At 44.5% G+C, this 27,450-nt stretch overlaps 1 protein-coding gene across 2 annotated transcripts; it reads right to left on the bottom strand.

Annotated features, from left to right (window-relative positions):
- Positions 1–699: 699 nt before the first annotated feature.
- ciartb (circadian associated repressor of transcription b) lies at positions 700–11,774 on the bottom strand. Of its 2 annotated transcripts, none has more exons than XM_083654220.1 (6): positions 11,640–11,774; positions 6,815–7,235; positions 6,368–6,443; positions 5,511–5,589; positions 2,824–2,950; positions 700–2,408 (listed from the first exon to the last, which is right to left on the bottom strand). In XM_083654220.1, exons 2-6 carry the CDS (start codon positions 7,193–7,195, stop codon positions 1,998–2,000), a joined length of 1,074 nt encoding a protein of 357 aa, XP_083510346.1. In that variant the 5' UTR covers positions 7,196–7,235; positions 11,640–11,774; the 3' UTR covers positions 700–1,997. The 2 variants fall into 2 exon arrangements, with proteins under 2 accessions (XP_083510346.1, XP_083510345.1); XM_083654219.1 differs by having other exon boundaries at positions 11,635–11,752.
- Between the last annotated feature and the right edge of the window lie 15,676 nt (positions 11,775–27,450).

Here is a 27,450-nt window from a genome sequence, read left to right as displayed (position 1 = left end):
GACCACACCCCATAGCTGAAATTTAAAAAAATCTATCTATGTTTTATAGCCTACGTATATATAAGAGTTCCAATGAAAATATATTGTTTGTTTTTTCTTTTTTGACTTGTTGGGCTCCATTGTCTTGTATTCTACAGGCATATAAGAAAGCAGATCAGAGTATGGTTACAGAAGAAGAAAAATCTGGCCTCCCATTTAAATAAAAAAAATGCTTTCTGAGAAATGTGAAGTGATACTGTCACATTATGATGTGCCCCTGTAAAAGCAGAGATTTTTTCTTTCTGTACAGCATACTGAAGTACTGAAGATGACATCATGTGCTATAACAGACATACAATGCCTCTCCGTTTTCAGCAGGAAGTGGCTTTCAGTCCTGTCGTCTCTCCCTATAATTGGCCTACCATCCCGATATAAATCATTTGAGACCTTCTCCTCAGTGTTCATTGACCCATTTTTAGAACTTAGGAGTGATTTACAATTAGCGACTCGGGTTCTTTTTGGTAATGCAGATGGTATTTTCGTGAATTCGTGGAATTTACCGTCATTTGCTCTTCTCCATCAGTAGGTTTTAAGGGGCAAATAAGAAGAAACCCACAATAAATATCCAAATACCAGAAATGACAGCATGGTTTACAATTCAACTTAATAGAATGATGTTCAGCAAATTCAAATGAAAAGAAAAATCTGCAGTCATTTTGCATCAAACAAATATAACCACATTTATTTTGAAAGTATAAAATTTCACACTATAAAGGCCACTTTTCAGGGTAAATCAACCTTTTTTGAAACATTTACACAGAGAAATACCATGTCCCTCTCTGCTGGTCTAACATACTGTCCAGTTCTGTGGCAAAGTAAGAGTTGTTCTACTCGACCACAGAAAGTAGTTGGCAAGATTTTAATAATTTACTACAGGAAATGGCAGGAGATTTGAGAATTCCTGATTTGTACATCCGACAGAGGATCAGGTATTCTAAACGGTTCTCTCTCTTTATTATACCAGCGTACAGGCACAGCTTGACGTTACAGGCACTGTATGCCTTCTACTGGGAGACTGGAAAGACATCTGCAGTTGACATTCTTTACAATGGCACCAGTCAGGCCACAAGAGCATCCCCATGCAGAGAGCATCCTCCGTTTGTACAACCCCAACAACTGGTACACTCCACTTCGCCCCCCAGAGGCCGTTTGGCTCACTGCAGCTCTTGAGTGTAGCCTTCACATTCCTGTCCACTAACCTTGACGTGGTGCCCGCTGAGGTAGAACAGTTGTACCAAAAAAGACTTATTTATATAAAGTATACAAATGAGTAACAGTCACATCAATAAACTTAAGAGTGGAGTCATGAGGAGAAAAAAAAAATACACATCACATTCCACCCACATTTTTCAGTACAACTATTATGTAGACCACTGACATGTCTGGATATCTGAAATGTTCCCTCCCAGCACAATTTACTCTTCCAATCCATTCCCTTTCAGGCAAAATGGCTGTTTCACAGATATTCAAACTATACTGGAAATATTGTGCGCTGCGCACGCTCATTTCTAGCGTGCTTCGCTTCTAGCCTGTTCGCCTGCTCAACAAGCTGAACCCTCGCCTTATTATAGTAGTGAGATTATTGCATCTACAAGCCAGGGGAACAATATTCAGCTGTGAAATCACTGGAAATCGCTCTGTGGATCTCAGGCGTGTGAATTTTGTCCTTCCCAACTCTCACACACAATTCAATAAGAGTGCAAACAAAAGGGGGGGAATAAAGTACGTCAACAAAAGGGATCTAAAGCAGATACTCGATCTTGTCATGTCAGAGAGGGCAGATTCTAACACACAGAGAGTTCACCGACACTCCTCCCATGTTAGAAAAGGAATCTGTCCCTTATGAAGGCTCCCGTCTCTCCTGAAGGCTGGAATGGACTAGACTGGCTCCTGGCAGGTTGGGCAAGGCTGGGCTGGGCTGCTGTAGGGGCATCTGGAGAGCCAGCCCTCTGTCTGGACTAGGACCAGCTGCTGCCCATCACAGCCCCTGTCCCCTTGCGGGTGATGATGCTTTCTGTAGACTTGAGGAGTCTCTCGAGACAGGGCGAGTTGATTTTGCCCAGCGGAGGAGGGCCTCTGGGTAAGGAGTCCATCTTAGCGTGGCTGTCCGTGCTGGAGGACACGGCGTTGTCCTGCGTTAGCTCCCTGTCTCTGGGGGGCGGCGGGTGCCTGCGGCCGGCCTGGGCCTGCTCTGCTGCTGCTGCCGAGCAGACGGGCGAAGTGTGGAGCCACTTCGGGTTACTGGCGGAGGAGTAGGCTCCAGGGGGAGTGAGGTCAGTGACCCTCAGGGCTTTCACACCCACCGGAGGAGCACCGATGCTGTCGGGACTCCCTGCTGTGCTGGCCAGGGCCGTGGTCACTGGAGAGAGCTGTGGAGGAGCAGAGAGCAGAGTTTAGGGTTGCACCTGTGTCATAACTCCTCCCCGCCCCCCAAAAGGTACATGAAATTCCTTTCTCTAAGAGGGTGTGTCAGGATTAGCCAGAGTAAATCCTCACTTACTAAAAGCAGAGGAATGTTCCACTGTCTTCTGACCTTTCTTATCCCCTTAGGGACTCTCCTCCAAAATTACCTTTTCTCCTCCGTCATTGTTCTTAGTGAACCTGAGACTGCTCTAATACCTCACAACTATAAAAATAGATTTTAATCCGCTCTGCCCCGTACCGGAGCTGTGATTAAATAATAATACGATATTTCAGTCCCTCTCTCTCACTGCCTTCTGCTCTTCTTGACTGCAGGTTCGCCTCACCCGTTGCACAACAATCCAGCTCTTGTCAAATGTGTACCTTGAGTTTCTTTGTAGGTGCCGCTTCCTCTGTCTGGGTGACGGTGAGCTGGTCTTGGGGATTTACATTGGGGAACCAGCTCTTTAGCATTTCCTCCATTTTTAGAATGATATTGACATACTTCTCCCTGGAAGAGAGTGAAGGAGAGAACATTGATTAGTGCTCGGTGCCATCCGCGTGCATGAGACGGCACAATCAAGCAAACATCTCGTCAACGTTCTCTCTGCAATCGTTATCGTCCGCATCAAGCAGCCACACAGCAAACATGTCATCTTGAACAGACGCAGAAGAGCCCACTCAGCACTTAGCAGAGGCCATATTCCATGTGCGGGGGGAATATGGACTGAAGCACATCTCACACATGTTTTACGCTCACACACGTGGCCCGGGTGTACAGCAGTTCTCCTCCTCGCCTCTAAAAATAAACGCCTATAAGCCACAGCGGTCTTCGACAGCGTCACAGGGAAAATAAACTCCCCGCGGTGACGCAGCTCAGCGGAGGTGGGCAGAGAACAATGCCCATTAACCCCGCCCCCCACCCCCCCTCAAAACCAGATGGTTGGTAGGGGATTAGCCCAATGTCACATGATCAGGAGGAACCTTCCTGCCATACTCCATTCAGAGCATGTTCAATTCATGTGATAGATTATCCGCGACAGTGAGCGCTAATGAAGTCACTTTGATCCTAGCCACCATTGTGTTGCTGCAGAGGCTGCCAGCTGGCAACAGAGAGCAGGCACAGGGAGGAGCGAGGGGCTAGCCCACCTTCACACTCTCTGGCCCGGGCTGTCTGCGTGGGGCGGGGCGGCCGCCACACCCACTCTCTGTCTCACACATGCAGGGAGCAGCTGCTAAGTGAGGACTCCAATTAGTCGGTGCCAAATTATAGCACTTTGCCGAATATACAGTATGTCCGTATACCTTGATACAAAGTCTCACAGTGACCGTCTACTCCATCAGCACACTGCAGACCCTGCTAAGATGGGATGCTGGAGAGGGAGGGAATGGGAATCATTTGCTACTTTATAACTTGAACATAGCATCAAAACTAGGGATGCACGATATATCGGCAATCATATCGGTATCGGCCGATGTTAGTCATTTTTTAACATATCGGTATCGGTCCGATGTTGCAATGTTAATATCGGTTATCGGTATCAGCCAAATTCTTCACATTGAGATGAAATAATGCAGTAAATCTATGATTTATGGGCTTTTACAAATGTTTTTGAAATAAAGAAATGCATTACTTTTTCAAATTCAGTGTTTACATGTGTTTTTCAGTATGTACAAAATTTTATTATCATAGAAATGTGTTTTTATACAGATGATATCGACATCGGTAAATATCGGTTATCGGCCAAAATTTTCATATCGGTGCATCCCTAATCAAAACATGATTGTAAAGCATCATTTCAGATGGACCTTCCTCTTAAAAAGGGGTGATATCATGGCCCATTATACCGTCTGGTCTGACCAGTGGAGGAGGACACAAGTGCACTGTGCCCAGACTGGAGCTGGATGCATTTTTCAATGGGATGTCTTGTAATAGCGGGGTTTAGCGAAATCTGCAGTAAAGTGATCCTGAGTGCATGATGGGGGTAGCAGCTCCTCACCGGGCAACACGCTGTGAGACGTGTGTTCCAGACATGTCTGAGGCCACTTAAGACTCTCCACTCGCTCGCAAAATGCAAAATGTCTCGCACTTGTAATAGCACCTGCTACTTCAGATGATTCTGATTGGACTTTGAAAAGGAACAGAGAGAGAGAGAGAGAGAGAGAGAGAGAGAGAGAGAGAGAGAGAGAGAGAGAGAGAGAGAGAGAGAGAGCGAGAGCAAGAGAGATAGAGAGAGAGAGGAGCTATATATATAGACAAGTTTTCTCTGCTTTTCCGGTCTATTTCCACATTTTGAAGAAACAGAGATTTTCTATTTTAGCAAAATATATGAAAGACGGCTGGACCAAGCACATAGGCATATAATGTCTCACTATATTGAGCCCATCTCTCTCTACATAAATGTACATAACTGGTATAGAGTGAAAGATATAGGATCACTATATTGCAACCAGGGCTGTGGTGGTTAAAAAAGTGGGTAAACTAACAATGTCTGCAGCAGCTCTCTCATGCTGGGAAAAAGGTGGATAAACTAAACTCCAGTCACCCACGAGACTATATACAGTATTATAATGAGACTAGAACACGTATCCCTATAAGTATATAATTTTATATTATCATCATCATCATCATCATCATCGCCTGTAACAGAGAACCAAATTCTCCAGATTGGGTGCCCATAGAACCCATTCTCATGCAGATATATTGAGGTGAGAGGTCAAGGGATCCTTTGAAAATGGCTATGTCAGTTTTACCCTCACCAAAATGTTGCCTGAATTTGGTGCGTTATCTAGCCCCCTTCCTGACAAGCTAGCATGACATGGTTGGTACCAATCGATGCCTTGGGTCTTCTAGTTTCATACGATACCCTTAAAGATGAGCCCGCTACAGCGTCTGAAAAACAGTCATGCCGCCCGAGTATATCCGCATATAAAAAACCACCATAAAAAAAGGTGAGTAAAACGCTATGTTTTATTTAAAAAGCTAGTTGACATGTTGTTTACCCACCACTACAGCCCTGATTGGCAACCTGTCAGCCTTATGATAAGTGGGACATGTTGAAGACACTTACCCCGTGCAGGGTTTCTGTAGCACACCCATGATCCTCTGAATCCTGTCCATGGCCACGCTCTCCTGGAAACTGCTGAGTCCTGGGAAAGGAAAACAGGGAGTTGTTACCGTGAGCCACATGAAGCGTGTTGACAGCATGGCTGAACCTGTCAAGCAGATGGGTTGTGTGAAATGTCTCTGAGAGGGAGTAGACTCCCTGCTCTCTTTGGCCACGAAGTGTCGGGTCACACCAGGTTTTTTGAGGTTTGACCGGGATCCCAAACTAAGCACTTTCAGAGCCTGCCTTGAACATGATGCTTACAGAAGCCTTATTAAGAGGCGTGTGTAATGCATACTGTGTCGGTGGACTTAGGTAGAGACTGTGTGCATTCTGCTATGTTCTCACACATGCCTCTGCCAGGCATCCACTTTACAGGAAAATGGCCCGTAGCTATCACATTAATTCAGATGTGTATTTTTTAATGTGTTGGCCATTTAGGAAGTGCGACTTGCGCTGCTCTATACACACCTGTACTATGCACAAAATGGGCTCCGTTATAAAAAGGTAGAGAGACACCACACAAAGGAAATACCTGTGGTTATTTGATAGTCCTAAACCCAACAATAGTGTACATGAGAGTGACACGCTGTCTATCCAGTCTATTGTTTTCTTCTGAGCCACATGAGAGAGAGAGAGAGAGAGAGAGAGAGAGAGAGAGAGAGAGAGAGAGAGAGAGAGAGAGAGAGAGAGAGCGAGAGAGACTCTAGAGATCTAGGTTTACCTGGTTCAAATGTTGTTGTTGTTTTTTTCAGAACTGAGAACCTATTGGAAATATTTGCAAGGCACAACAGAGAAACGATATTAAAAGGCGGACTTACGTTGTCTGTATCTCCCTGAACGAAGCCCATTCAAGATTGAAGACAGTGGATGAATGTAGCATTGTAACTCCATGCACTGAAAAACAAAGAGAGAGTTGATTTATTAGGTAGCTACTAGGTAATATATTATCTGTCTAGACTTGTTCAAAAGCCTTTCACTGTTCATAGCAATAAACTGATAGCAAAGTGGCTTCCACAAACTGCCTCCCAGCGTCGTATAAAAGATCACCGCTTAAGTTCTCGTGTTTCATTGTGATTGGAGGATGAGGGAACAACTCAGCAATTCGTGCGAAAAGTATGACTAATGCTAGTGGAGGAGCTGGGGAGGGTTGTTACTGGCATGAAGCACACTAGAACCAATAAGGAACTTGATCTACTGTAGGTGATAAACTCTAGTTCTGCTCGCACTGTCATCATCCAAACGTGAGTCACTGAGGTCCTCCTCACCTTACGGGTGAAATTCCGCTCTTTCTCCGATTGGTTGGAAAAGAGTTGGCGTTCCTTGCGCTCCTCCACCGTGGAGCCATGAGGCCTCTTCAGTGCTTGCGGGGTGTTTTTATCGTGTTTGGGTTTTCCTCCTCGTTGCGTTTGACACAGTCTGAAGGTGTCCCTGTCCCATGTGTCTGTGCAGCTGGAGGGACGCCCCCGGCTGACCTGGCTCCAGCTACTGTCCCCCTCCTTGGTCTCAGAAGGGCCCAGGGGTGACGGAGGAGCTTCTTCCGTCTGGCTAGTAAGCTTCCCGGCGCAGTCGGCCTCCCGCTCGCTCTCCTCGTCCTCGTTGTCACTAGCCAGCCAGTCAATGGAGTTGTCCGAATCTGTAGCAGACATCCTGGGCTGCAGGCTCTAACCAGCACTGACCATCACTGACCTGACGGAGAGAAAGCCACGGTTAGGATATTGCAACAACAACACAAACAAGATGGACACTCGAGTAGGCTACTTTGAATAAGAGCATCAGATAAATGCAGCTCAATCTAAAAACCCTGCTCTCCTCTAGTGCAGTGGTTCTCATCTTGAGGCCCGGGATCCACCAGGGGTCCTTGATGGGAGTTCCAGGGGTTCAGCATTATTTAATTTACAAGAAGTGACCACAATTACAGAATGTAGAAGAATGACTGTTTTGATCATAGTTTCTCTTGTCATCTATCTGCCTACAATACAGACAGCCGTGGAATTCTGGACAAAACTTGTACTGCACACTGTGATGTCCAAGGCTAATTTCCCACTGGGACAATAAAGTCTATCCTATCCTATTAAAAAAAAGACTCAGATTTAGGTTTGAGGGCCCCGATGTGGACTACTATGCGTTAGGGGTCCTTGATATGAAAAGGGTTGAGGATAACTGCTCTAGTGGATCATGCAAAGGGAGATGAACAGCGACGCACAGAGAGTCCGTGGAGTATGCTGAGCAGATGGTGGCAGTGGGACCACACCGACCTGTGTGCACCTGAGGCAGTAAACACAGACTGGCCGGGGCCGCCATAAAAAACAAACACCTTCACACCCCCAACAAGCCTGCGTCTCCCCGAGCCAGACGCTCCACACTTCCTACCGGCAGGAATTCAAATCCTTGGCTCTTTGAATTATTCTCATCTACAATCACCACACGACGACAACAGCACACGTTACCAAATTCCTATTTGATCTGGAACAAATCTATTCATTTCGGTGCTATTCAAAATCAGCAGCACAGATATTTTCCCCCACCCAGCTTATAGCAGGTGGCCGGCTGGCTGCTGCCGCCACACACATTCATAAACATTGTTAGCTTGTTTGTTTATTCAAAGAAGCAGGAGGTCTGCCATAATGACTACCGATAGCTCAGACTAGAGACTTCAAATCAACACAAATAACACTTGTGAAAAATAAAGCGTTTTACTAAATGGACAACATGAAACATTGCCCAGTGAATAAAGCCTCATCCCGCCAGTGCCATAGACTCCTCGTGGCCTCCGGGAGAGTTCTACAATGCTTGTAGAAAAAAAGATATCCTACTTGTATCCTCAATGAACTCTAGGTGGCATCCCTGAATGAATAAATATCGCGAGAATGTCATTTTCAGCACAGGGAGTATTTGTCTTATTTGAGTTTAAATTGCCTGACATGACTCTTGAAATGTGATTTTAGAGCCTCTATGTAACTAACCTGACGCTGCCAGATCGATGAGTTTGCTTCAAATATCTGTTTCACAAACAACATCCATCTGGATTCGGCCAAACTACATTGCTGAAGAGGGCGGTCACTTTTTTCAAGCTACTAGGCAGGTGATTGGATGGACCGTCTGTCTGTCACCGTCTGGGCTTGCCAGCGCCAACCAATCAGATCGACTTCCCTTCATGACGTAGCAGCGCCTGATCAGCTAGGACTACAATTGCTAATAGTTAGCATGGAGGTCGCAGATTTTTTGCTGTTTTTGTAAGGTGAATATTGGGTGCAACCATTGACTATTCAATTTGCCAAAAGAAAGAAGAATTACTGCAGATGTCTGACTGAGGATGAAGTGCAGGTAGGCCATTTTGCACGTTAAATGTAACTGATTGGATTAACTGATGTTACGCTAACGATAGCAACATTTGGAGGTTGGGGTGCTACGTCTGATGATTGATGATTAATGTTAACGTTAACAGCGATTCATTCATAACACATATCGTTGTTCGTTTCTTCAGGGAACTGATGACACGATATGACACCGAGTGGCACGCACCCTGGACGGCTAACGTCATGGAGACGCAACGCTCTCTAGCCTTTATGATCATGGCAACAACCAAATGCTTTGATACAATATAATGATTTAACGCTACTATTTAACTGGTGAATTTTAGCATATGTGTCAGTGGAATGGTAGATATTTACGCATGACTGGAGAATGTTATTTGCTTACTTTTGTAATAATAAACTAAACGGAGAAATGACGGCCGTGTGTGGTGTTGTTGTTACATAATCTGCTGGTCTTGAGGCACGATTGGGTCAAATGATAAGACGATGTAAATGCATAAAGATGTTGTCAGATGAATCTGCGAAAGGGAGCTGCCTGGAGCCCAGAGGACGTCAACAGAGAAGAGGAAAAACACCCTGGTTACACCATGCAGCATGTATTTGGATATAATCTCTAACTTTAAGAATGGTTCCTTGTTGATATACCGTATTCCTAGTATTGGCTCCCATGACGTTTGTTTACCCCCTATCTAAAGTACAAGTGCAAAATCTTAAGCTACCGGTATGTTCTATCGATAAACCAATTTCTCGAATAACAGCTCCAAAATATCAGACATATAGGACTACTATATGCTAGAGCTATATTCACACTTCACAGTATAATTTATGCAAGCGGGGGAAAATATCAGATAAACTGATTGTTGTATTGTATCCTGAGATCTTTAATCTCGCCTGTATAACATAATATGTCACTCGGACACCAACGTGAGTTAACGTGGTTTATTAAACAGCAGCCAACATTCAAATCATAGCAGAATACACTTCAGCTAGCAGTAAAGGGACAATACATCACACTGATCTTTGCAGTTCTGTGTTGATTAGCTAATAATTCAGTGGCATTTTGATTAACGTTATGATTTATTTCGATTTGGAACAAAAATTATGGTTGAACAGATTGCATGTTTACTGGGCTGTGGTGAGAGTGAGAAGGGCTTTGTGTTTGTGTGACTTGCGTGAATGGCTAGCCGTTAGCCATTACAGCCTTACAGCTAATAAGTTATCCCAGCCTAGCGGTCAGGGCTATCTCCCCAAATTCTACAACAATGTCTTGTTTACTAACGTTCATAGTTGATAACATTACAGCAATACAGTTACGGTTTCGTACTCACTGTAAGATCAAGTGTTTAACGTTTATGTTAGCTTATTGTTTTGAATAGAATGTTTGACTAGCACACTGGAGCTAGCCTCGGTAGCCGCCGCCATGTTGAATAGTGAAAGAACTACAAACGCAGAGGCGCCTCTCGGTGGCGTCACACCCGGTCTCGCCACAGCCCGCCCCTAGCTCACGCTGATTGGTGCGCCTGTGTGGCGGCCGGTTTGAATGCATCTCTGAGGCCAGGGCCAGACTGAGGTGGATTGTGAATTTGTGGAACAATGCCGCCCCCGTCTGGTGGAGTCAGGCTACTATGTAACAAGAAAAGGATTCGGATGTTTCTAATTACACCCTATAATGTGGCTCGCTCGACCACAGCATCCACTTTAGTGAAAACAAAAGACCTACAAAGAGGAACAGGTAGGCGTGTGAACAGGTTACCACACAATTGGGCAAAAAAGGTAATATAAGGTCATGCTCAATGCCTTCTTGTGTTGTAATGCATGTATCCTTTTCAAACTGAACTCTTGTGGAATATTACTTTTTAATTAGGCATAGCAATGTGTTCTTCTGTGAAACTCCCTACACCTCCCCCCCCCCCCCCCCACACACACACACACACAACACTACAGAGAACCAAACATCTCAAACAACTAATCTGTAACTTAATTGTTCCATTTTGCGCAGCGCAACCACTGTTTTTTTTTTATACAGCAGTCATTTCATTTGACCATTAAACCTCACTGGGCCTTTGCAAACACCGCATGCATTCTTTCTTACATTCCTGCCGATGGAAAATTCAGATGACTGCTGTAGGCTACAGGCCCACGTTCAAGTGATAACAGCATCTGTTTTTACACGTTTTTCAAATCCCCCTTTCTTCTAAACAGCCTGATACAGTCAGACTACTAGGCCGCCTACCTGTGTAGGTGGGGCACATGAATAGCCCACAGATGTCCACCACAAACAGTAGCGCCCATTCATTCCCATGCTAAAAACGCTGCTGAACATCTGCCTTCACGGCGAGCTCCAATATCATTAACTTCACTCAATAACATCCACAGAAAAGAAACGATGAAATAAGATAGATCTACCCGACAAAATCCACTTAAAAGCAGTTGGGCAAGAGAGACACAATAGACTCTTCCTATAGTAAATTTAGCAGCACAGGCTACATTGTTACATTTTTATTAGCAGAAGCACCGATATGATTATTTCTCACGGTAGGATACATGTCTAATTTACATCGTTTTGTCTAATTAGCTTATCTAAAACGCTCCCACAATAATGTAGCCCAACTCATTTTTTGGTCAAACACGGCTATCATCATAACGGTGCGGCGGTGCGACATTCCTCTAGATGATTTCTTATTGTTGAAATAAAAAATATCAGATTATTTTATTTCTCCCCATTAGGATATTTGAAGGATAGCCTACATGTATATGTTGAAGGTACCGACCTTACCGGGATGGAGTGAATCGCACTCTTCTTTGTTCAGAGGTAATCCAACAGACTCCGGGCGGTGGACAGCAGCTGATGTGCTGAGCAGTATGTGCGTGCGTGTGTGTGTGAGTGAGCGTGTGTGTGTGTGTGTGTGTGTGTGTGTGTGTGTGTGCGTGTGTGTGTGTGAGTGTGAGTGAGTGAAGCAGCAATGCGATTCAGCGGCCCGTGTTGCTTCTCCCAAGGCAACGTGTCTGCGGGGGCGGGGTTAAAGACGCCGGGCTCTCCCATTTGCTCTTCAAACCCCCCCTCTCTGACAAATAGAGTTCGCTTTCCCAGCCAGCCTCGGACCGATAGGCGCGCCCGGCTTACATATTCTAATGACATGGAAATGACACAAACACGTGGACACGCGGATCGCTTTCATTTCAGCAGCTGGGGCGAAAAGTCACTCCGAGGCTAGTTTTGGTCACTGTAGAGGCATTCTTCCTCTCATTATATCATCTCTGGATGAGGTTTCACTTGAGGCATGCCAGTAAGCAGTCCTGCTGCTCACTAAAGGCACAGTCAGCAATTTCGGTTAGTATTTAATAATATTGTTGTTGTTCTTTATTTGCCTATACTCCCTGTGTAGAAAGTCTGGAGGTGTTGCTCAAGGGCACCTCAGCAGCAGGGCAGATGTTTGTGGGCACAGCTGGCTTCTGGATAGTTTGGCCACCCTGTCACCTTGCCAGTATCATTGCAACAATTTAAACAAGATAGCCTCTTGACTTTGTTTGATTAGCAGCACAATGTTTTCCTAAGTAAACTGCCTTAGATTAGGCTACTCTATAGCCTACTTCCCATTTCACAATAGAGTTCTTTACTTGATGTTGTTCTGCCTTTTCCCTTCAGTATCAAGACTGCAGAGATCAGTGGTTCTGGGGTCCCCAGAAAAAAAGGTTATTTATTTATTTAGTCAGTTAGTTAGTTGGCCAATTTCCATCCCGGCCGTTGCTCCACCACATCTGCCGATCTGGGGAGAGTTGTAGACTAGTATCTTCCTCCGATACATGTGCAGTCACCAGTCGCTTCTTTTCACCTGACACCAGGGAGTTTCACCGATAGGACGTAGCACGTGGGAGGATCACGCTATTCCCCCAGTTCCCCTCCCCCGAACAGGTGCCCCGACCGACCAGAGAAGGCGCTAGTGCAGCGACCAGGGCTCATACCCCAGCCGCTTAATCCCACCCGCATACATGGCCAATTGTGTCTGTAGGAACGTCTGACCAAGCCGGAAGTACCGCTGCCGGGAATTGAACCCGGGACTCCGTGGCCCCACGGTGGTAGTGCTTTTACCTCTACACTACCCAGACACTGCCAGGGGAATTATTTATTATTACATCCATCAGTTACACAATGACAGAATGTATGACTATTTTGGTCATGGGCTTCATACACTTTTTGTAAAAAAAAAAATTGGTCCGTTTCGGGTCCTTGATGTGAAAAGGTTTGAGGAGAACCATTGGCCTAGATCTAAAGTTGAATGTACTGTAATTCTTTGTTATTGTTTTATATCACCTTGAAAGAGTCTAAGCCAAGACATCAAACCCTAAGATTAATTTGACGTGCAAAACCTGACCCACCTTCCGACAAAGTCTGTGAATGAAGACAATTCACATGCAGCGTGTTATATGTCCGTGTGGATTGTTATTGATTATTTGTTCTTCTTTTTATGTGGACACAGTGACGGTAAAGGCATGACTCACAGGCCTTGTGTTTGGCTGCCTGACTAAGAGAGGCTGAGTGCAGAACGCTCTGGAAAGCAGACGAGGATTGGGAGCCTGGAGCCAGTGAGTCACAAACCCTTTCACAGCAAACGTGATCAGGTTCACTCCAAACATGCAGCCCATGCTCCCTCCCCGTCTCCCTCAATTGACAGTCATAATTAGCCAAGTCAAACAGAATTAAAGGCAACATGTCTCTCCTTCTTCTATGTTCACCTCTCTCCAGCTCCTCTCCTCTTTCCTTCTGTTTTCTCCTCAGTCTGCAGAATGGATAGGCCGCATGTGAAAATGCACTTTGGGATGTTTACAGAGCCAAAGACGCCGCCCAGACAGTTTAACAACTGGGTGCAAATTTCTGTCTGGCTTTAAATGTAGAAGGACCTCTCGGAGTGTCCTCTGCGCTTGCTAAAAATGAGCATGTTCTCTACAACTTATGAAAACCTTACTCAATTGCAGTTAGATAAGTAGATTCTAAGGGCATTCTGTGGTCAAGCAATCATAGAGGCGCACATGCAGCCTCTATGATCAGAGGAGGCAGGAGATGGGGCAACAGTAGCCCAGTGTCCAGAGATGGGTCTTGCTGCTGTGCATTTAATCACACGCCGCTGTGAAGAATGCACAGCACAGAGCCCACTCACCCCAGTGTTCCCATAAAGCCAAGCCGGTGGAGGTGGCACGCCTGCTGGGACGGCGAGCCGCTCAAGTGGAATTAAAATCATGCTGTTTGCCACTGCGATCCTTTAAACATCCCGTGAGCAGTGAGCAGTCTCCTGTTGTCCTGCCCCCCAGACCCACATCCTCTGTGACGCCGGCCCTCTGAGAGACAACCATGCACGGCACACATCCTCCGTGACCCCGGCCCTCTGAGACAACCATGCACGGCCTACAGTTTCCCGGCAACTCTCCTTTCCCTTTTCTGTCTCCAAGGCTCCCTTGTCACTATGGTGTACGTCACATCAAAGGTCAGGAAACAAACATTACATTTTGATCTACGATCAAAGAGATATTTCAGGCACATGCAGCCTAGTGCTTAGAATAACAGTGAAATCTTGCACAGATATTAGTCGAAGATGGAATCAAAATGTCCACAAAATCTGATTTCTAATGTTCAGGGGTGTAAATATAGACAGTGCAGACAGTGCAGTTGCCCCTGGGGTAGAGGGGCCCATGGAGAGAGCAGGCTCCAACAACGTATTGGGCAGAGAACGGGTCCTTGCAAATGACTCAAATTGCCACCCCAGAAATACACCTGTGTTCAAATAAGAACACACATTAGATCTAAAGTGGTGCCATTTGCTATATGCCTTCGAAAGGCAAAGCCATCTCTGTCATGCATTATTATTATTATTATTATTAGTGTTAGTATTAGTATATTATTTATTTATTTGTTTATTTATTTATTTGTAAAATAGTCAGTAGCAAACTTTAACAAAATGCTATGCTTATTCAACATAAAATCAGCATTCATCAACATTAAACATGTTAAAATCAGCGGTCATTTCAGAACCACAGTGAAAGAGACAGGTCCTCTGCTCTCAGGTGCTGCTTAAATACTGTCTGTTACCGGGTGTCAGAGTGCTGTCCATGGTTCTGATAGCTTGCTCTATGACCTCTCTATTTCCCCCATACAATAGCTTAAGTAACTCATTCAATTGTAAAATCCAACACATGTTGGTAAAATATATATATAGCCTGCTGTGTCTAATGGTGTGTGTGTGCGTTGCTTGTGTGTGTGCGTTGCTTGTGTGTGTGTGTACTTTGTAACTAGCATGTAGCCTACTAGGGGGCCCTGTCAAAATTGCTAGCACTGGGCCCTGTGATGACTACCCTTCGCCACTGCAAGTGTTATATCAGTAGCAAATGTTCAGAAATACATAAATGTGTTTTGTTATTACTTCGAGCCCTATTTTCCTGACATCCTTTTTGTCATCACAGATTGCTGTGCATTTTGTCTGTGTGAATTTGAGGAACATTCCTAAGAAGAATCCAACTCCATTCAATTCTTTTGCGGTTGGCATTCACATGAATCACAACAGTGAGCAATTTTCCTTCTCCTCACAAAGGGGATATTATCACATTCATACGCACAAACACACTTGCGCACAGCTCTCTTGTTGATGCATTCTTCTGACAGGTGTGAGATGAGTCACGTGCACACAAACTGGCACTGTTAATTTACGATTTGTCTGAGAGGCTGGCTGCTTCTGTGCCTGACACAGACTGGATGTCTCCCACTCTCATTCATAGAAAGTCAAAGGCAACTCAGAGGCACATACCCATGTCATCATCGCATACGCTAAACATTTGCTCCCAACCCTCCCTCTAAGAAAAACACAGCACGTGTGTGTGTGTGGGTGAACATCAGCTCCCCACCGCACCCTGAGGACTGAGGAATTTTGGAGGCGTTGTGCCTTTTGAGGGTTTCATGGATGTGTGAGAGATGATTAGATATTAGGGTTTTCCAGGGTTTTGATGGTTATGTACGGGGGGAGGGGGGGGGTGCAGTAGCCCCTTTCAGAACTGTGTCGTCTTCCCCTCCACAGTCCCTTATACGAATGTATGAAGCGCTAAGAAAAAAGTCCCAAGCAGCGGAAAATGTCAATATGCTCGTCTTCCAAGTGTCGCGAGACATTTCAAAGGCTCCTACCAACACAGAATTCTTCATTGATTAGATCCACCGGGGTTTGAAAGCTCGATGCTGCTAATGAATAACTTTACCAAACCTTCCAGCCATCATAGCGCTCCATACCGCCCCTCTGGTCGGAAGTTTAAACAGAAGCAGGCATGGCTGCAATCTTGCCATTTAATAATAATATCACAAATAATATCACCGGCACAGGATTGGGATTAAAAAAAGTGGTTGGTATTAATGAACAACCACTGGTTGTCAGTAATGCCCTTTTCACACAGAAGTCCAATCAGGGTTATTCCCTGGTTGATGTTCTGCCTGAAAGGGTTAATTAACCCTTCTGACCGGACCAGGGTCAGACCCGGGTTGATTTCAGTGTGAATGGCTCCACCCAGGTTGTTATGTGTTATGCTAATGTTGTTAATTGTTATGCATCTCTCCCAGGTTAGGGTTAGGGTTAGGGTAGGGGTATAGGGCAGGCAAACAGGGTCTGGAGCCTCTGTCTTTGGGGCTCAAAACCAGAGGAACAGTGTGTGGACAGTAGGTGCAAACTAAGTGCGAATCCATTCAAAACAGCCTAATGTAGGCATACCCAATTGGTGTGAATTGACAAAAGAAGGGTTGAACATGGGTCAAGTAACCCTGGTCGTTAGTGTGAAAGGGGCATAAGACTACCGCTATCATTATCCTCGGCTAGAAGGATCAGAACAACTGCCTATAGCATCAGGTGGTTTTCTACACCTACCGGTAATAATAAATGTATGTTTTGATGTGCAAGTGCAGCCGGTGTGTGGGCATTTTGTCTGTCTACTCCTACATACCTGTCACTCTCTCACCTGCGCGCAAAAGCTTTAGTTACTCAGTGAGAAGCTCACCACAACCTCGGATGAGTCTTTGACATTTCTAAGTCACATTAATGAGCCTCCAAGATGTAGTGTCAAACAATACCTACACCCTCATAATGCCAATCCAATTCCCGGGGCTGACTGAATGCTAAAATGCTGAAAGATATGTGTGGAATCCACAATCTTTTTATATATATTTTTTTACAAATGTTCTTTGTATTTTCCTAAGCGACCCTCATTCATCACATAATGCACAATAAGACACAGCAGCAGCACACCTAAAAGGTACAATATGTCATCTCTCTCACATGTGTACATTTTACAAGCTACTGTATTGCAAAACCTGTTCCTCATTTTCAAATGATGTGGCACGTCTAATTAACAAACTATTGAAAATATGAGTCCAGTTCGAAGAGTGTCACCAACCACGTGCAGCTGGAGAAAGGCTTTGCATCTCGGTGTGTGGTGAATGCTGCCGACAGCCTGAGCTTACCCCTGCTTCACATGACATGTTGTACAGTAACACATGTCCATACTGCTTCACATGACATGCTGTACAGTAACACATGTCCATACTGCTTCACATGACATGCTGCACAGTAAAACATGTCCATACTGCTTCACATGACATGTTGTACAGTAAAACATGTCCATACTGCTTCACATGACATGTTGTACACAGTAAAACATGTCCATACTGCTTCACATGACATGTTGTACAGTCAAACATGTCCATACTGCTTCACATGACATGTTGTACAGTCAAACATGTCCATACTGCTTCACATGACATGTTGTACAGTCAAACATGTCCATACTGCTTCACATGACATGTTGTACAGTCAAACATGTCCATACTGCTTCACATGACATGCTGTACAGTAAAACATGTCCATACTGCTTCACATGACATGTTGTACAGTAACACATGTCCATACTGCTTCACATGACATGTTGTACAGTCAAACATGTCCATACTGCTTCACATGACATGTTGTACAGTCAAACATGTCCATACTGCTTCACATGACATGTTGTACAGTCAAACATGTCCATACTGCTTCACATGACATGTTGTACAGTCAAACATGTCCATACTGCTTCACATGACATGTTGTACAGTAAAACATGTCCATACTGCTTCACATGACATGCTGTACAGTCAAACATGTCCATACTGCTTCACATGACATGTTGTACAGTCAAACATGTCCATACTGCTTCACATGACATGTTGTACAGTAAAACATGTCCATACTGCTTCACATGACATGTTGTACACAGTAAAACATGTCCATACTGCTTCACATGACATGTTGTACAGTCAAACATGTCCATACTGCTTCACATGACATGTTGTACAGTCAAACATGTCCATACTGCTTCACATGACATGTTGTACAGTCAAACATGTCCATACTGCTTCACATGACATGTTGTACAGTCAAACATGTCCATACTGCTTCACATGACATGCTGTACAGTCAAACATGTCCATACTGCTTCACATGACATGCTGCACAGTCAAACATGTCCATACTGCTTATTATGACATGTTGTACAGTCAAACATGTCCATACTGCTTCACATGACATGTTGTACAGTCAAACATGTCCATACTGCTTCACATGACATGTTGTACAGTCAAACATGTCCATACTTGCATGTGTGTGGCTGCAAGTGATATGTGAGAGTGCTTGTATGCTGGCACGGGGCTTATGTTTGTGTGTGTCTTGTCTTACTAGCAGCTGTCCCTTATGAGCGGTGCATATGATTCATATCAATATGACTCAGTTCTGTCTACCCTGGCTTTGGTCCATATGCCTTTCAGTTTCACTGGGGCCCATACTGGTGTGTGTGTGTGTGTGTGTGTGTGTGTGTGTGTGTGTGTGTGTGTGTGTGTGTGTGTGTGTGTGTGTGTGTGTGTGTGTGTGTGTGTGTGTGTGTGTGTGTAGTCATTGTATGGGTTTGTGCATGCTGTGTATGGGGACATGAAATGAAATGGAAGACTGGAATGTACTACAGGGAACACAATTATATAAACACAAACAGTATGAGCCATGACAAACGTGGATAAGACCTCAAAGACGCATGTGGTCTGGTCTCAACTGGATTATACAACTGGATGATACAATATTCAGCACTTCCAGTAAGTCACAACCTTGTTATCACAATATTTCACAATAGGGTAACGCTTTAGAATACAGCCCGCAAATTACCCTGTAAGTACAGGGTAATAAGATATGTGCTTACAGGGTAAGTACGGGCTACCACACCTGTACTTACAGGGTAAGTACGGGGTACAAGAAGTGAATTTACCCTGTAAGTACAGGGTACCAAATCTCTACTTACAGGATAAGTATGGGGTATCACACCTGTACTTACAGGGTAAGCACGGGGTACAATAAGTGAATTTACCCTGTAAGTACAGGGTACCAAATCTGTACTTACCAACACAGTAGTATGGGGCATCACACCTGTACTTACAGGGTAAGTACAGGGTACAAGATGTGAATTTACCCTGTAAGTACAGATGTGGTACCTAAATTCACATCTGTACCAAATCTGCACTTACAAGGTAAGTACAGGGTACCACACCTATAGAGTACTTACAGGGTAAGTACAGGTGTTACGGGGTACAAGAAGTGAATTTACCCTGTAATTACAGGGTACCACACCTGTACTTACAGGGTAAGTACGGGGTACCACACCTGCACTGTAGTTACACTCTAGTTACTATGTAAGTACCGTGGAATTGACACTGCTTTAGAATACAGCCCGCGCCCCTGTAGTTACAACCTAACTACGAGCAGTTCTAAAGCAGTGTCAATTCCCCCGTACTTACATAGTAACTAGAGTGTAACTACAGTACAGGTGTGGTACCCCATACTTACCCTGTAAGTACAGGTGTGGTACGCTGTACTTACACTGTAAGTACAGATCTTGTTACCCTGTACTTACAGGGTAATTTGCGGGCTGTATTTCAGTGCAATCAGCAATCTAAATAAAACAAACTTTGCAACTTTGTGCTCTTTTCGAAACCCAGAAAACAAAGACAATTCTGTTGTAGTGTTTTGCGAAACTCTCTGCAGATGTTCTTCCACGACATTCATCACAGGAAGCTTGGTGGCAGAGTCTTGCTTTTAACCTTTACAACCTAAGCAAGTATGTTCCCTGCATTATTCCTCCTTTAACCTTTACAACCTAAGCAAGTGTGTTCCCTGCATTCAAGATTCAAGAGATTCAAGATTTTTTATTGTCACTCCGTAGTAGAAGTATCACGTGTGAAATTCTTGTGCTGTGGACTCCGTTTACAACATAGTACAAAATAACAGGGCATATGGGTGCAGGAAAACAACAAGAGACACAACAAGTAATAAGGTAGTAGAGTGATAAGACAAGTCAGAGACAGTGGCATATTCACTGCACATAGGTGCACATGGCATGTGCATACTTTAGACATACTTAAACATAGTTGACGTTCTGTTTGCACAGGTGCAAATAGCATATACCTAATTAAACATACAATTAAACTTTAGACATACGTAATGGTAGCAGCTACAGTACGGTACAGTACAGCTACTACACTATTTGTGTTGAGTCTCATGGCCTGTGGGAAGAAACTGTCCCTCAAGCGATTTGTGCATGCTTTTGGGACCCTGTATCTCCTCCCTGAAGGTAACAGGGAGAACAGGCTGTTGTGGGGGTGGTTTGTGTCTTTGATGATATTCAGGGACCTCCTGAGGCACCGCTGATTATACAGTTCCTGCAGTTCTGGCAGCTCACATCCGGTTACGTGCTGGGCTGCGCGCCTCACTCTTCTTAGCGCCCTGCGGTCCATGGTGGTACAGTTCAAGATTCAAGATTCAAGATTTTTTATTGTCACTCCATGGTACAAGTATCACGTGTGAAATTCTTGTGCTGTGGACTCCGTTTACAACATAGTACAAATATAACAGGGCATATGAGTGCAAAAACAACAAGAGACACAACAAGCATAAGGCAGTATAGTGATAAGACAAGTCAGAGACAGTTCCCGTACCAGGTGGTGAAGCAGGCTTTCAATGGTGCCTCTGTAGAAGTCCCTAAGGATTTCTGGCCTTAGCCCAAATTTCTTCAGGCGCCTGAGTCCGTGTAGTCGCTGTTGGGCCTTTTTGACAACAGTGGCGGTGTGGCCGGCCCATGTCAGGTCCTGGTGGATGTTGACTCCCAGGTACTTGAAGCTGTCCACCCTTTCCACCACTGTGCCGTTGATGGTGATTGGGGGGTGTGCGCCCCCCCCCCCCCCTCCTGTAGTCTACAATGATCTCCTTGGTCTTGGAGATGTTCAGAGAGAGGTGGTTGTCCTGGCACCATTGTTCCAGGGCCCCCACCTCCTCTCTGTAGGCCGTCTCGTCGCTCTTGGAGATCAGCCCCACGACTGCTGTGTCGTCTGCAAACTTCACGATGGTGTTCGAAGATTGAGTCGCCACGCAGTCCTATGCTGATGGTCAGTGGGGAGGAGGTGAGGTTGCCCACTCTCACCACCTGGCGGCGGTCTGTCAGGAAGTCCAGGATCCAGTCACACATTGCTGTGTTTAGTCCCAGATCCTTGAGCTTGCTTACCAGCCTGGAGGGTACTATGGTGTTGAATGCTGAGCTGTAGTCCACGAACAGCATTCTCACATAGGTGTCCTTCCCCTCCAGGTGGGAGAGGGCGGTGTGGAGCACGTGTGCTACTGCATCTGCTGTGCTCCTGTTGAGGCGGTATGCAAATTGTAGCGGGTCGTGGTCCGGGGGGAGTGTGGGGCAGCATCATTCCTCCTTTAACCTTTACAATCTAAGCAAGTGTGTTCCCTGCATAATTCCTCCTTTAACCTTTACAACCTAAGCAAGTGTGTTCCCTGCATCATTCCTCCTTTAACCTTTACAATCTAAGCAAGTGTGTTCCCTGCATCATTCCTCCTTTAACCTTTACAACCTAAGCAGGTGTGTTCCCTGCATCATTCCTCCTTTAACCTTTACAATCTAAGCAAGTGTGTTCCCTGCATCATTCCTCCTTTAACCTTTACAACCTAAGCAAGTGTGTTCCCTGCATCATTCCTCCTTTAACCTTTACAATCTAAGCAAGTGTGTTCCCTGCATCATTCCTCCTTTAACCTTTACAACCTAAGCAAGTATGTTCCCTGCATCATTCCTCCTTTAACCTTTACAATCTAAGCAAGTGTGTTCCCTGCATCATTCCTCCTTTAACCTTTACAACCTAAGCAAGTATGTTCCCTGCATCATTCCTCCTTTAACCTTTACAACCTAAGCAAGTATGTTCCCTGCATCATTCCTCCTTTAACCTTTACAACCTAAGCAAGTGTGTTCCCTGCATCATTCCTCCTTTAAACTTTACAACCTAAGCAAGTATGTTCCCTGCATCATTCCTCCTTTAAACTTTACAACCTAAGCAAGTGTGTTCCCTGCATCATTCCTCCTTTAACCTTTACAACCTAAGCAAGTGTGATCCCTGCATCATTCCTCCTTTAACCTTTACAATCTAAGCAAGTGTGTTCCCTGCATCATTCCTCCTTTAACCTTTACAACCTAAGCAAGTATGTTCCCTGCATCATTCCTCCTTTAACCTTTACAACCTAAGCAAGTATGTTCCCTGCATCACTCCTCCTTTAACCTTTACAACATAAGCAAGTATGTTCCCTGCATCATTCCTCCTTTAACCTTTACAACCTAAGCAAGTATGTTCCCTGCATCATTCCTCCTTTAACCTTTACAACCTAAGCAAGTGTGTTCCCTGCATCATTCCTCCTTTAACCTTTACAACCTAAGCAAGTATGTTCCCTGCATCATTCCTCCTTTAACCTTTACAACCTAAGCAAGTGTGTTCCCTGCATCATTCCTCCTTTAACCTTTACAACCTAAGCAAGTATGTTCCCTGCATCACTCCTCCTTTAACCTTTACAACCTAAGCAAGTGTGTTCCCTGCATCATTCCTCCTTTAACCTTTACAATCTAAGCAAGTGTGTTCCCTGCATCATTCCTCCTTTAACCTTTACAACCTAAGCAAGTGTGTTCCCTGCATCATTCCTCCTTTAACCTTTACAATCTAAGCAAGTGTGTTCCCTGCATCATTCCTCCTTTAACCTTTACAACCTAAGCAAGTGTGTTCCCTGCATCATTCCTCCTTTAACCTTTACAACCTAAGCAAGTATGTTCCCTGCATCATTCCTCCTTTAACCTTTACAACATAAGCAAGTGTGTTCCCTGCATCATTCCTCCTTTAACCTTTACAATCTAAGCAAGTGTGTTCCCTGTATCATTCCTCCTTTAACCTTTACAACCTAAGCAAGTATGTTCCCTGCATCATTCCTCCTTTAACCTTTACAACATAAGCAAGTGTGTTCCCTGCATCATTCCTCCTTTAACCTTTACAACCTAAGCAAGTATGTTCCCTGCATCATTCCTCCTTTAACCTTTACAACCTAAGCAAGTGTGTTCCCTGCATCATTCCTCCTTTAACCTTTACAACCTAAGCAAGTGTGTTCCCTGCATCATTCCTCCTTTAACCTTTACAACCTAAGCAAGTGTGTTCCCTGCATCATTCCTCCTTTAACCTTTACAACCTAAGCAAGTATGTTCCCTGCATCATTCCTCCTTTAACCTTTACAACATAAGCAAGTGTGTTCCCTGCATCATTCCTCCTTTAACCTTTACAACCTAAGCAAGTATGTTCCCTGCATCATTCCTCCTTTAACCTTTACAACCTAAGCAAGTGTGTTCCCTGCATCATTCCTCCTTTAACCTTTACAATCTAAGCAAGTGTGTTCCCTGCATCATTCCTCCTTTAACCTTTACAACCTAAGCAAGTATGTTCCCTGCATCATTCCTCCTTTAACCTTTACAACCTAAGCAAGTGTGTTCCCTGCATCATTCCTCCTTTAACCTTTACAACCTAAGCAAGTGTGTTCCCTGCATCATTCCTCATTTAACCTTTACAACCTAAGCAAGTATGTTCCCTGCATCATTCCTCCTTTAACCTTTACAACATAAGCAAGTGTGTTCCCTGCATCATTCCTCCTTTAACCTTTACAACCTAAGCAAGTATGTTCCCTGCATCATTCCTCCTTTAACCTTTACAACCTAAGCAAGTGTGTTCCCTGCATCATTCCTCCTTTAACCTTTACAATCTAAGCAAGTGTGTTCCCTGCATCATTCCTCCTTTAACCTTTACAACCTAAGCAAGTATGTTCCCTGCATCATTCCTCCTTTAACCTTTACAACATAAGCAAGTGTGTTCCCTGCATCATTCCTCCTTTAACCTTTACAACATAAGCAAGTGTGTTCCCTGCATCATTCCTCCTTTAACCTTTACAACCTAAGCAAGTATGTTCCCTGCATCATTCCTCCTTTAACCTTTACAACCTAAGCAAGTGTGTTCCCTGCATCATTCCTCCTTTAACCTTTACAATCTAAGCAAGTGTGTTCCCTGCATCATTCCTCCTTTAACCTTTACAACCTAAGCAAGTATGTTCCCTGCATCATTCCTCCTTTAACCTTTACAACATAAGCAAGTGTGTTCCCTGCATCATTCCTCCTTTAACCTTTACAACCTAAGCAAGTGTGTTCCCTGCATCATTCCTCCTTTAACCTTTACAACCTAAGCAAGTATGTTCCCTGCATCATTCCTCCTTTAACATTTACAACCTAAGCAAGTGTGTTCCCTGCATCATTCCTCCTTTAACATTTACAACCTAAGCAAGTGTGTTCCCTGCATCATTCCTCCTTTAACCTTTACAACCTAAGCAAGTGTGTTCCCTGCATCATTCCTCCTTTAACCTTTACAACCTAAGCAAGTATGTTCCCTGCATCATTCCTCCTTTAACCTTTACAACCTAAGCAAGTATGTTCCCTGCATCATTCCTCCTTTAACCTTTACAACCTAAGCAAGTGTGTTCCCTGCATCATTCCTCCTTTAACCTTTACAACCTAAGCAAGTGTGTTCCCTGCATCATTCCTCCTTTAACCTTTACAACCTAAGCAAGTATGTTCCCTGCATCATTCCTCCTTTAACCTTTACAACCTAAGCAAGTGTGTTCCCTGCATCATTCCTCCTTTAACCTTTACAACCTAAGCAAGTGTGTTCCCTGTATCATTCCTCCTTTAACCTTTACAACCTAAGCAAGTGTGTTCCCTGCATCATTCCTCCTTTAACCTTTACAACCTAAGCAAGTATGTTCCCTGCATCATTCCTCCTTTAACCTTTACAACCTAAGCAAGTGTGTTCCCTGTATCATTCCTCCTTTAACCTTTACAACCTAAGCAAGTGTGTTCCCTGCATCATTCCTCCTTTAACCTTTACAACCTAAGCAAGTGTGTTCCCTGCATCATTCCTCCTTTAACCTTTACAACCTAAGCAAGTGTGTCCCCTGCATCATTCCTCCTTTAACCTTTACAACCTAAGCAAGTATGTTCCCTGCATCATTCCTCCTTTAACCTTTACAACCTAAGCAAGTATGTTCCCTGCATCATTCCTCGCAATAATCGGGGCAGAAATCTCTTTAATCTTCTCTCTGTGGTTAGAATGTGTCGTCCATTTCTCACTAGTCTGCCTACTCCTCCAGAGATGTCATCCTGTTACTGTAAATGCTATACAGTTCCGCTCAGTTAACCCCGCCCACACACAAGAAATGTGACTGCATGCAGTGGGGGCACGCTGCAGCAGTGTGTGTGTGTGTGTGTGGTGGGGGGGGGGGGGGCGGGGGGGGCGGGGGCGGGGTTTGCCAGTCGTGTGTGGCAAGGTTCAACCAATAGAGTTTTGGGCCGGTGTTAGAGAGGTTATGTAGTCAGGGAAGAAGTGATACCGGGCTCGTTTCCAAGAAGCCTAGCTGTGCTGTGACTTTAAAGGGTTGGTCCTGCGGCGCCCCGTCATGTACACTCCCTCTGTTTTTGTGGCTTCTCCCCGGTCCGACTCCAGTCAGTCACATGCACACCTCACTCAGAGACAAACGCTCCTTGGCACATTTTCCACACTGATAGTTCACATGCACACAGTTTAGATAGAATGTCTGGCAGCGAATCACAATCGAAACTTTAATGGCTATGTGTGTGTGTGTGTGTGTGTGTGTGTGTGTGTGTGTGTGTGTGTGTTGTGTGTGTGCGCGTGCGTGCGTGTGTGCGTGTGCGTGTGCGCGTGCGCGTGTGCGTGTGTGTTTATACTCTAATGTCTGAACGTCTGCCAGAGCAGCTCAAGCGTCAGTGGGATATCCCTGCAAGGGCTGTACGCTACATGTGACTGGGGGTATATTTTAACTGGGTTATGTAAGTGCCCCAGCCTGCGCTCCACGCACGGATGAGGAGGGCACGATGATGCAGAGGACTTGTGAGCTCACCACAAGCTTTGGAATCATTCCTTCACTAGGCTGGGACTTTGAAAATCCCAACTACGAGCACCAGAGAAACTGGCTTTTCCGTGTTGGACTCTCTGTTCACCTTCCCTCCTTATTATAGCTGGAATATGTCATAGGCGAGTGTGTGTCATTCTCAGTAAGGTCAGACACCATTTTCAGCTGGTAGTAGTAGCAGCCTATAATGTCATCTTTACATCATTCTGGTAAGTAGCAAAAGCGGTCAGACCGTGGAGGAGGGCTCCCGCAACAGACACAACCTGATTTGGATTTGAATAGAAACCCCCCCAAAAAAGTCCAAAGTCCAAAAAGTCAGCCCCTTGTTCATATAAGCAATGGCTGTTCTACACACAACCTTCTTCTACCATCATCAAATTCATCAGTGCATTGTGATCATATGGGCATAGAATAATTCAAAGTCATTGGAGAGTGATTGTTCTATATAGCCTTTGTGCACACCATGCAGACACTTCTTGATAGGTCAACTGAACCTTTACTTCAGGTTCCCTGTAGAGAAATCATGAGCTGGCTGAGTGACAACAGACTACCTGCCAAATCTTCGTCCAACGTAGAACCGCCCACGCTCCCTCTGCTAGCACTTTTATGAAATCATTATGTGGGCGTCTTAGTGTGAGCTCCTATCTAGATGCGATGTCATGTGATGTGATGTGATGTGGACACAGTTTTGCAGCCACACTTGGAGGGGAGCTGATGATCATAACTCTATCACAGATTTTTTAAAGTGGTAAACAGACATTAGCCATGCAAACCAACTGCCAATATTTTTTGAACAATTATAAGCCTCCAATAGAGAAGATCAATTAGAATCAGAATCATTTTTATTGCCACAGTATGCAAGTTACATACGAGGTTATTTGTCTTATTTGTATGCAGCGTAGCCGGCCAGGTCAATATACAGAAATAAGAAGTAGGAGAGATAATTAAAGACAATCACAACATTGCAAGTGCAATCAAATCATATATTATATTATATATATAATATATATATATATATATATATACTTGTGATAGTAAATGTTTCTCATACAGAAAGCCCTTGTTCATTCTGTGTATGTTACACTGCAATTTCATGAACAAGGTCAAATTTGGGTCTGTGTGTAATGTATCCTGTTGTTCAGAGCCAAGTCTCCTACAGCATTGGCTCATAACCTGTTTGCCCCCGATTTTTTATATATTTTTATATTGTAT

Source organism: Poromitra crassiceps (assembly GCF_964638095.1).
Source record: "Poromitra crassiceps genome assembly, chromosome: 18".
NCBI lineage: Eukaryota > Metazoa > Chordata > Actinopteri > Beryciformes > Melamphaidae > Poromitra > Poromitra crassiceps.
This window is presented reverse-complemented; position numbering and strand designations above follow the sequence as displayed.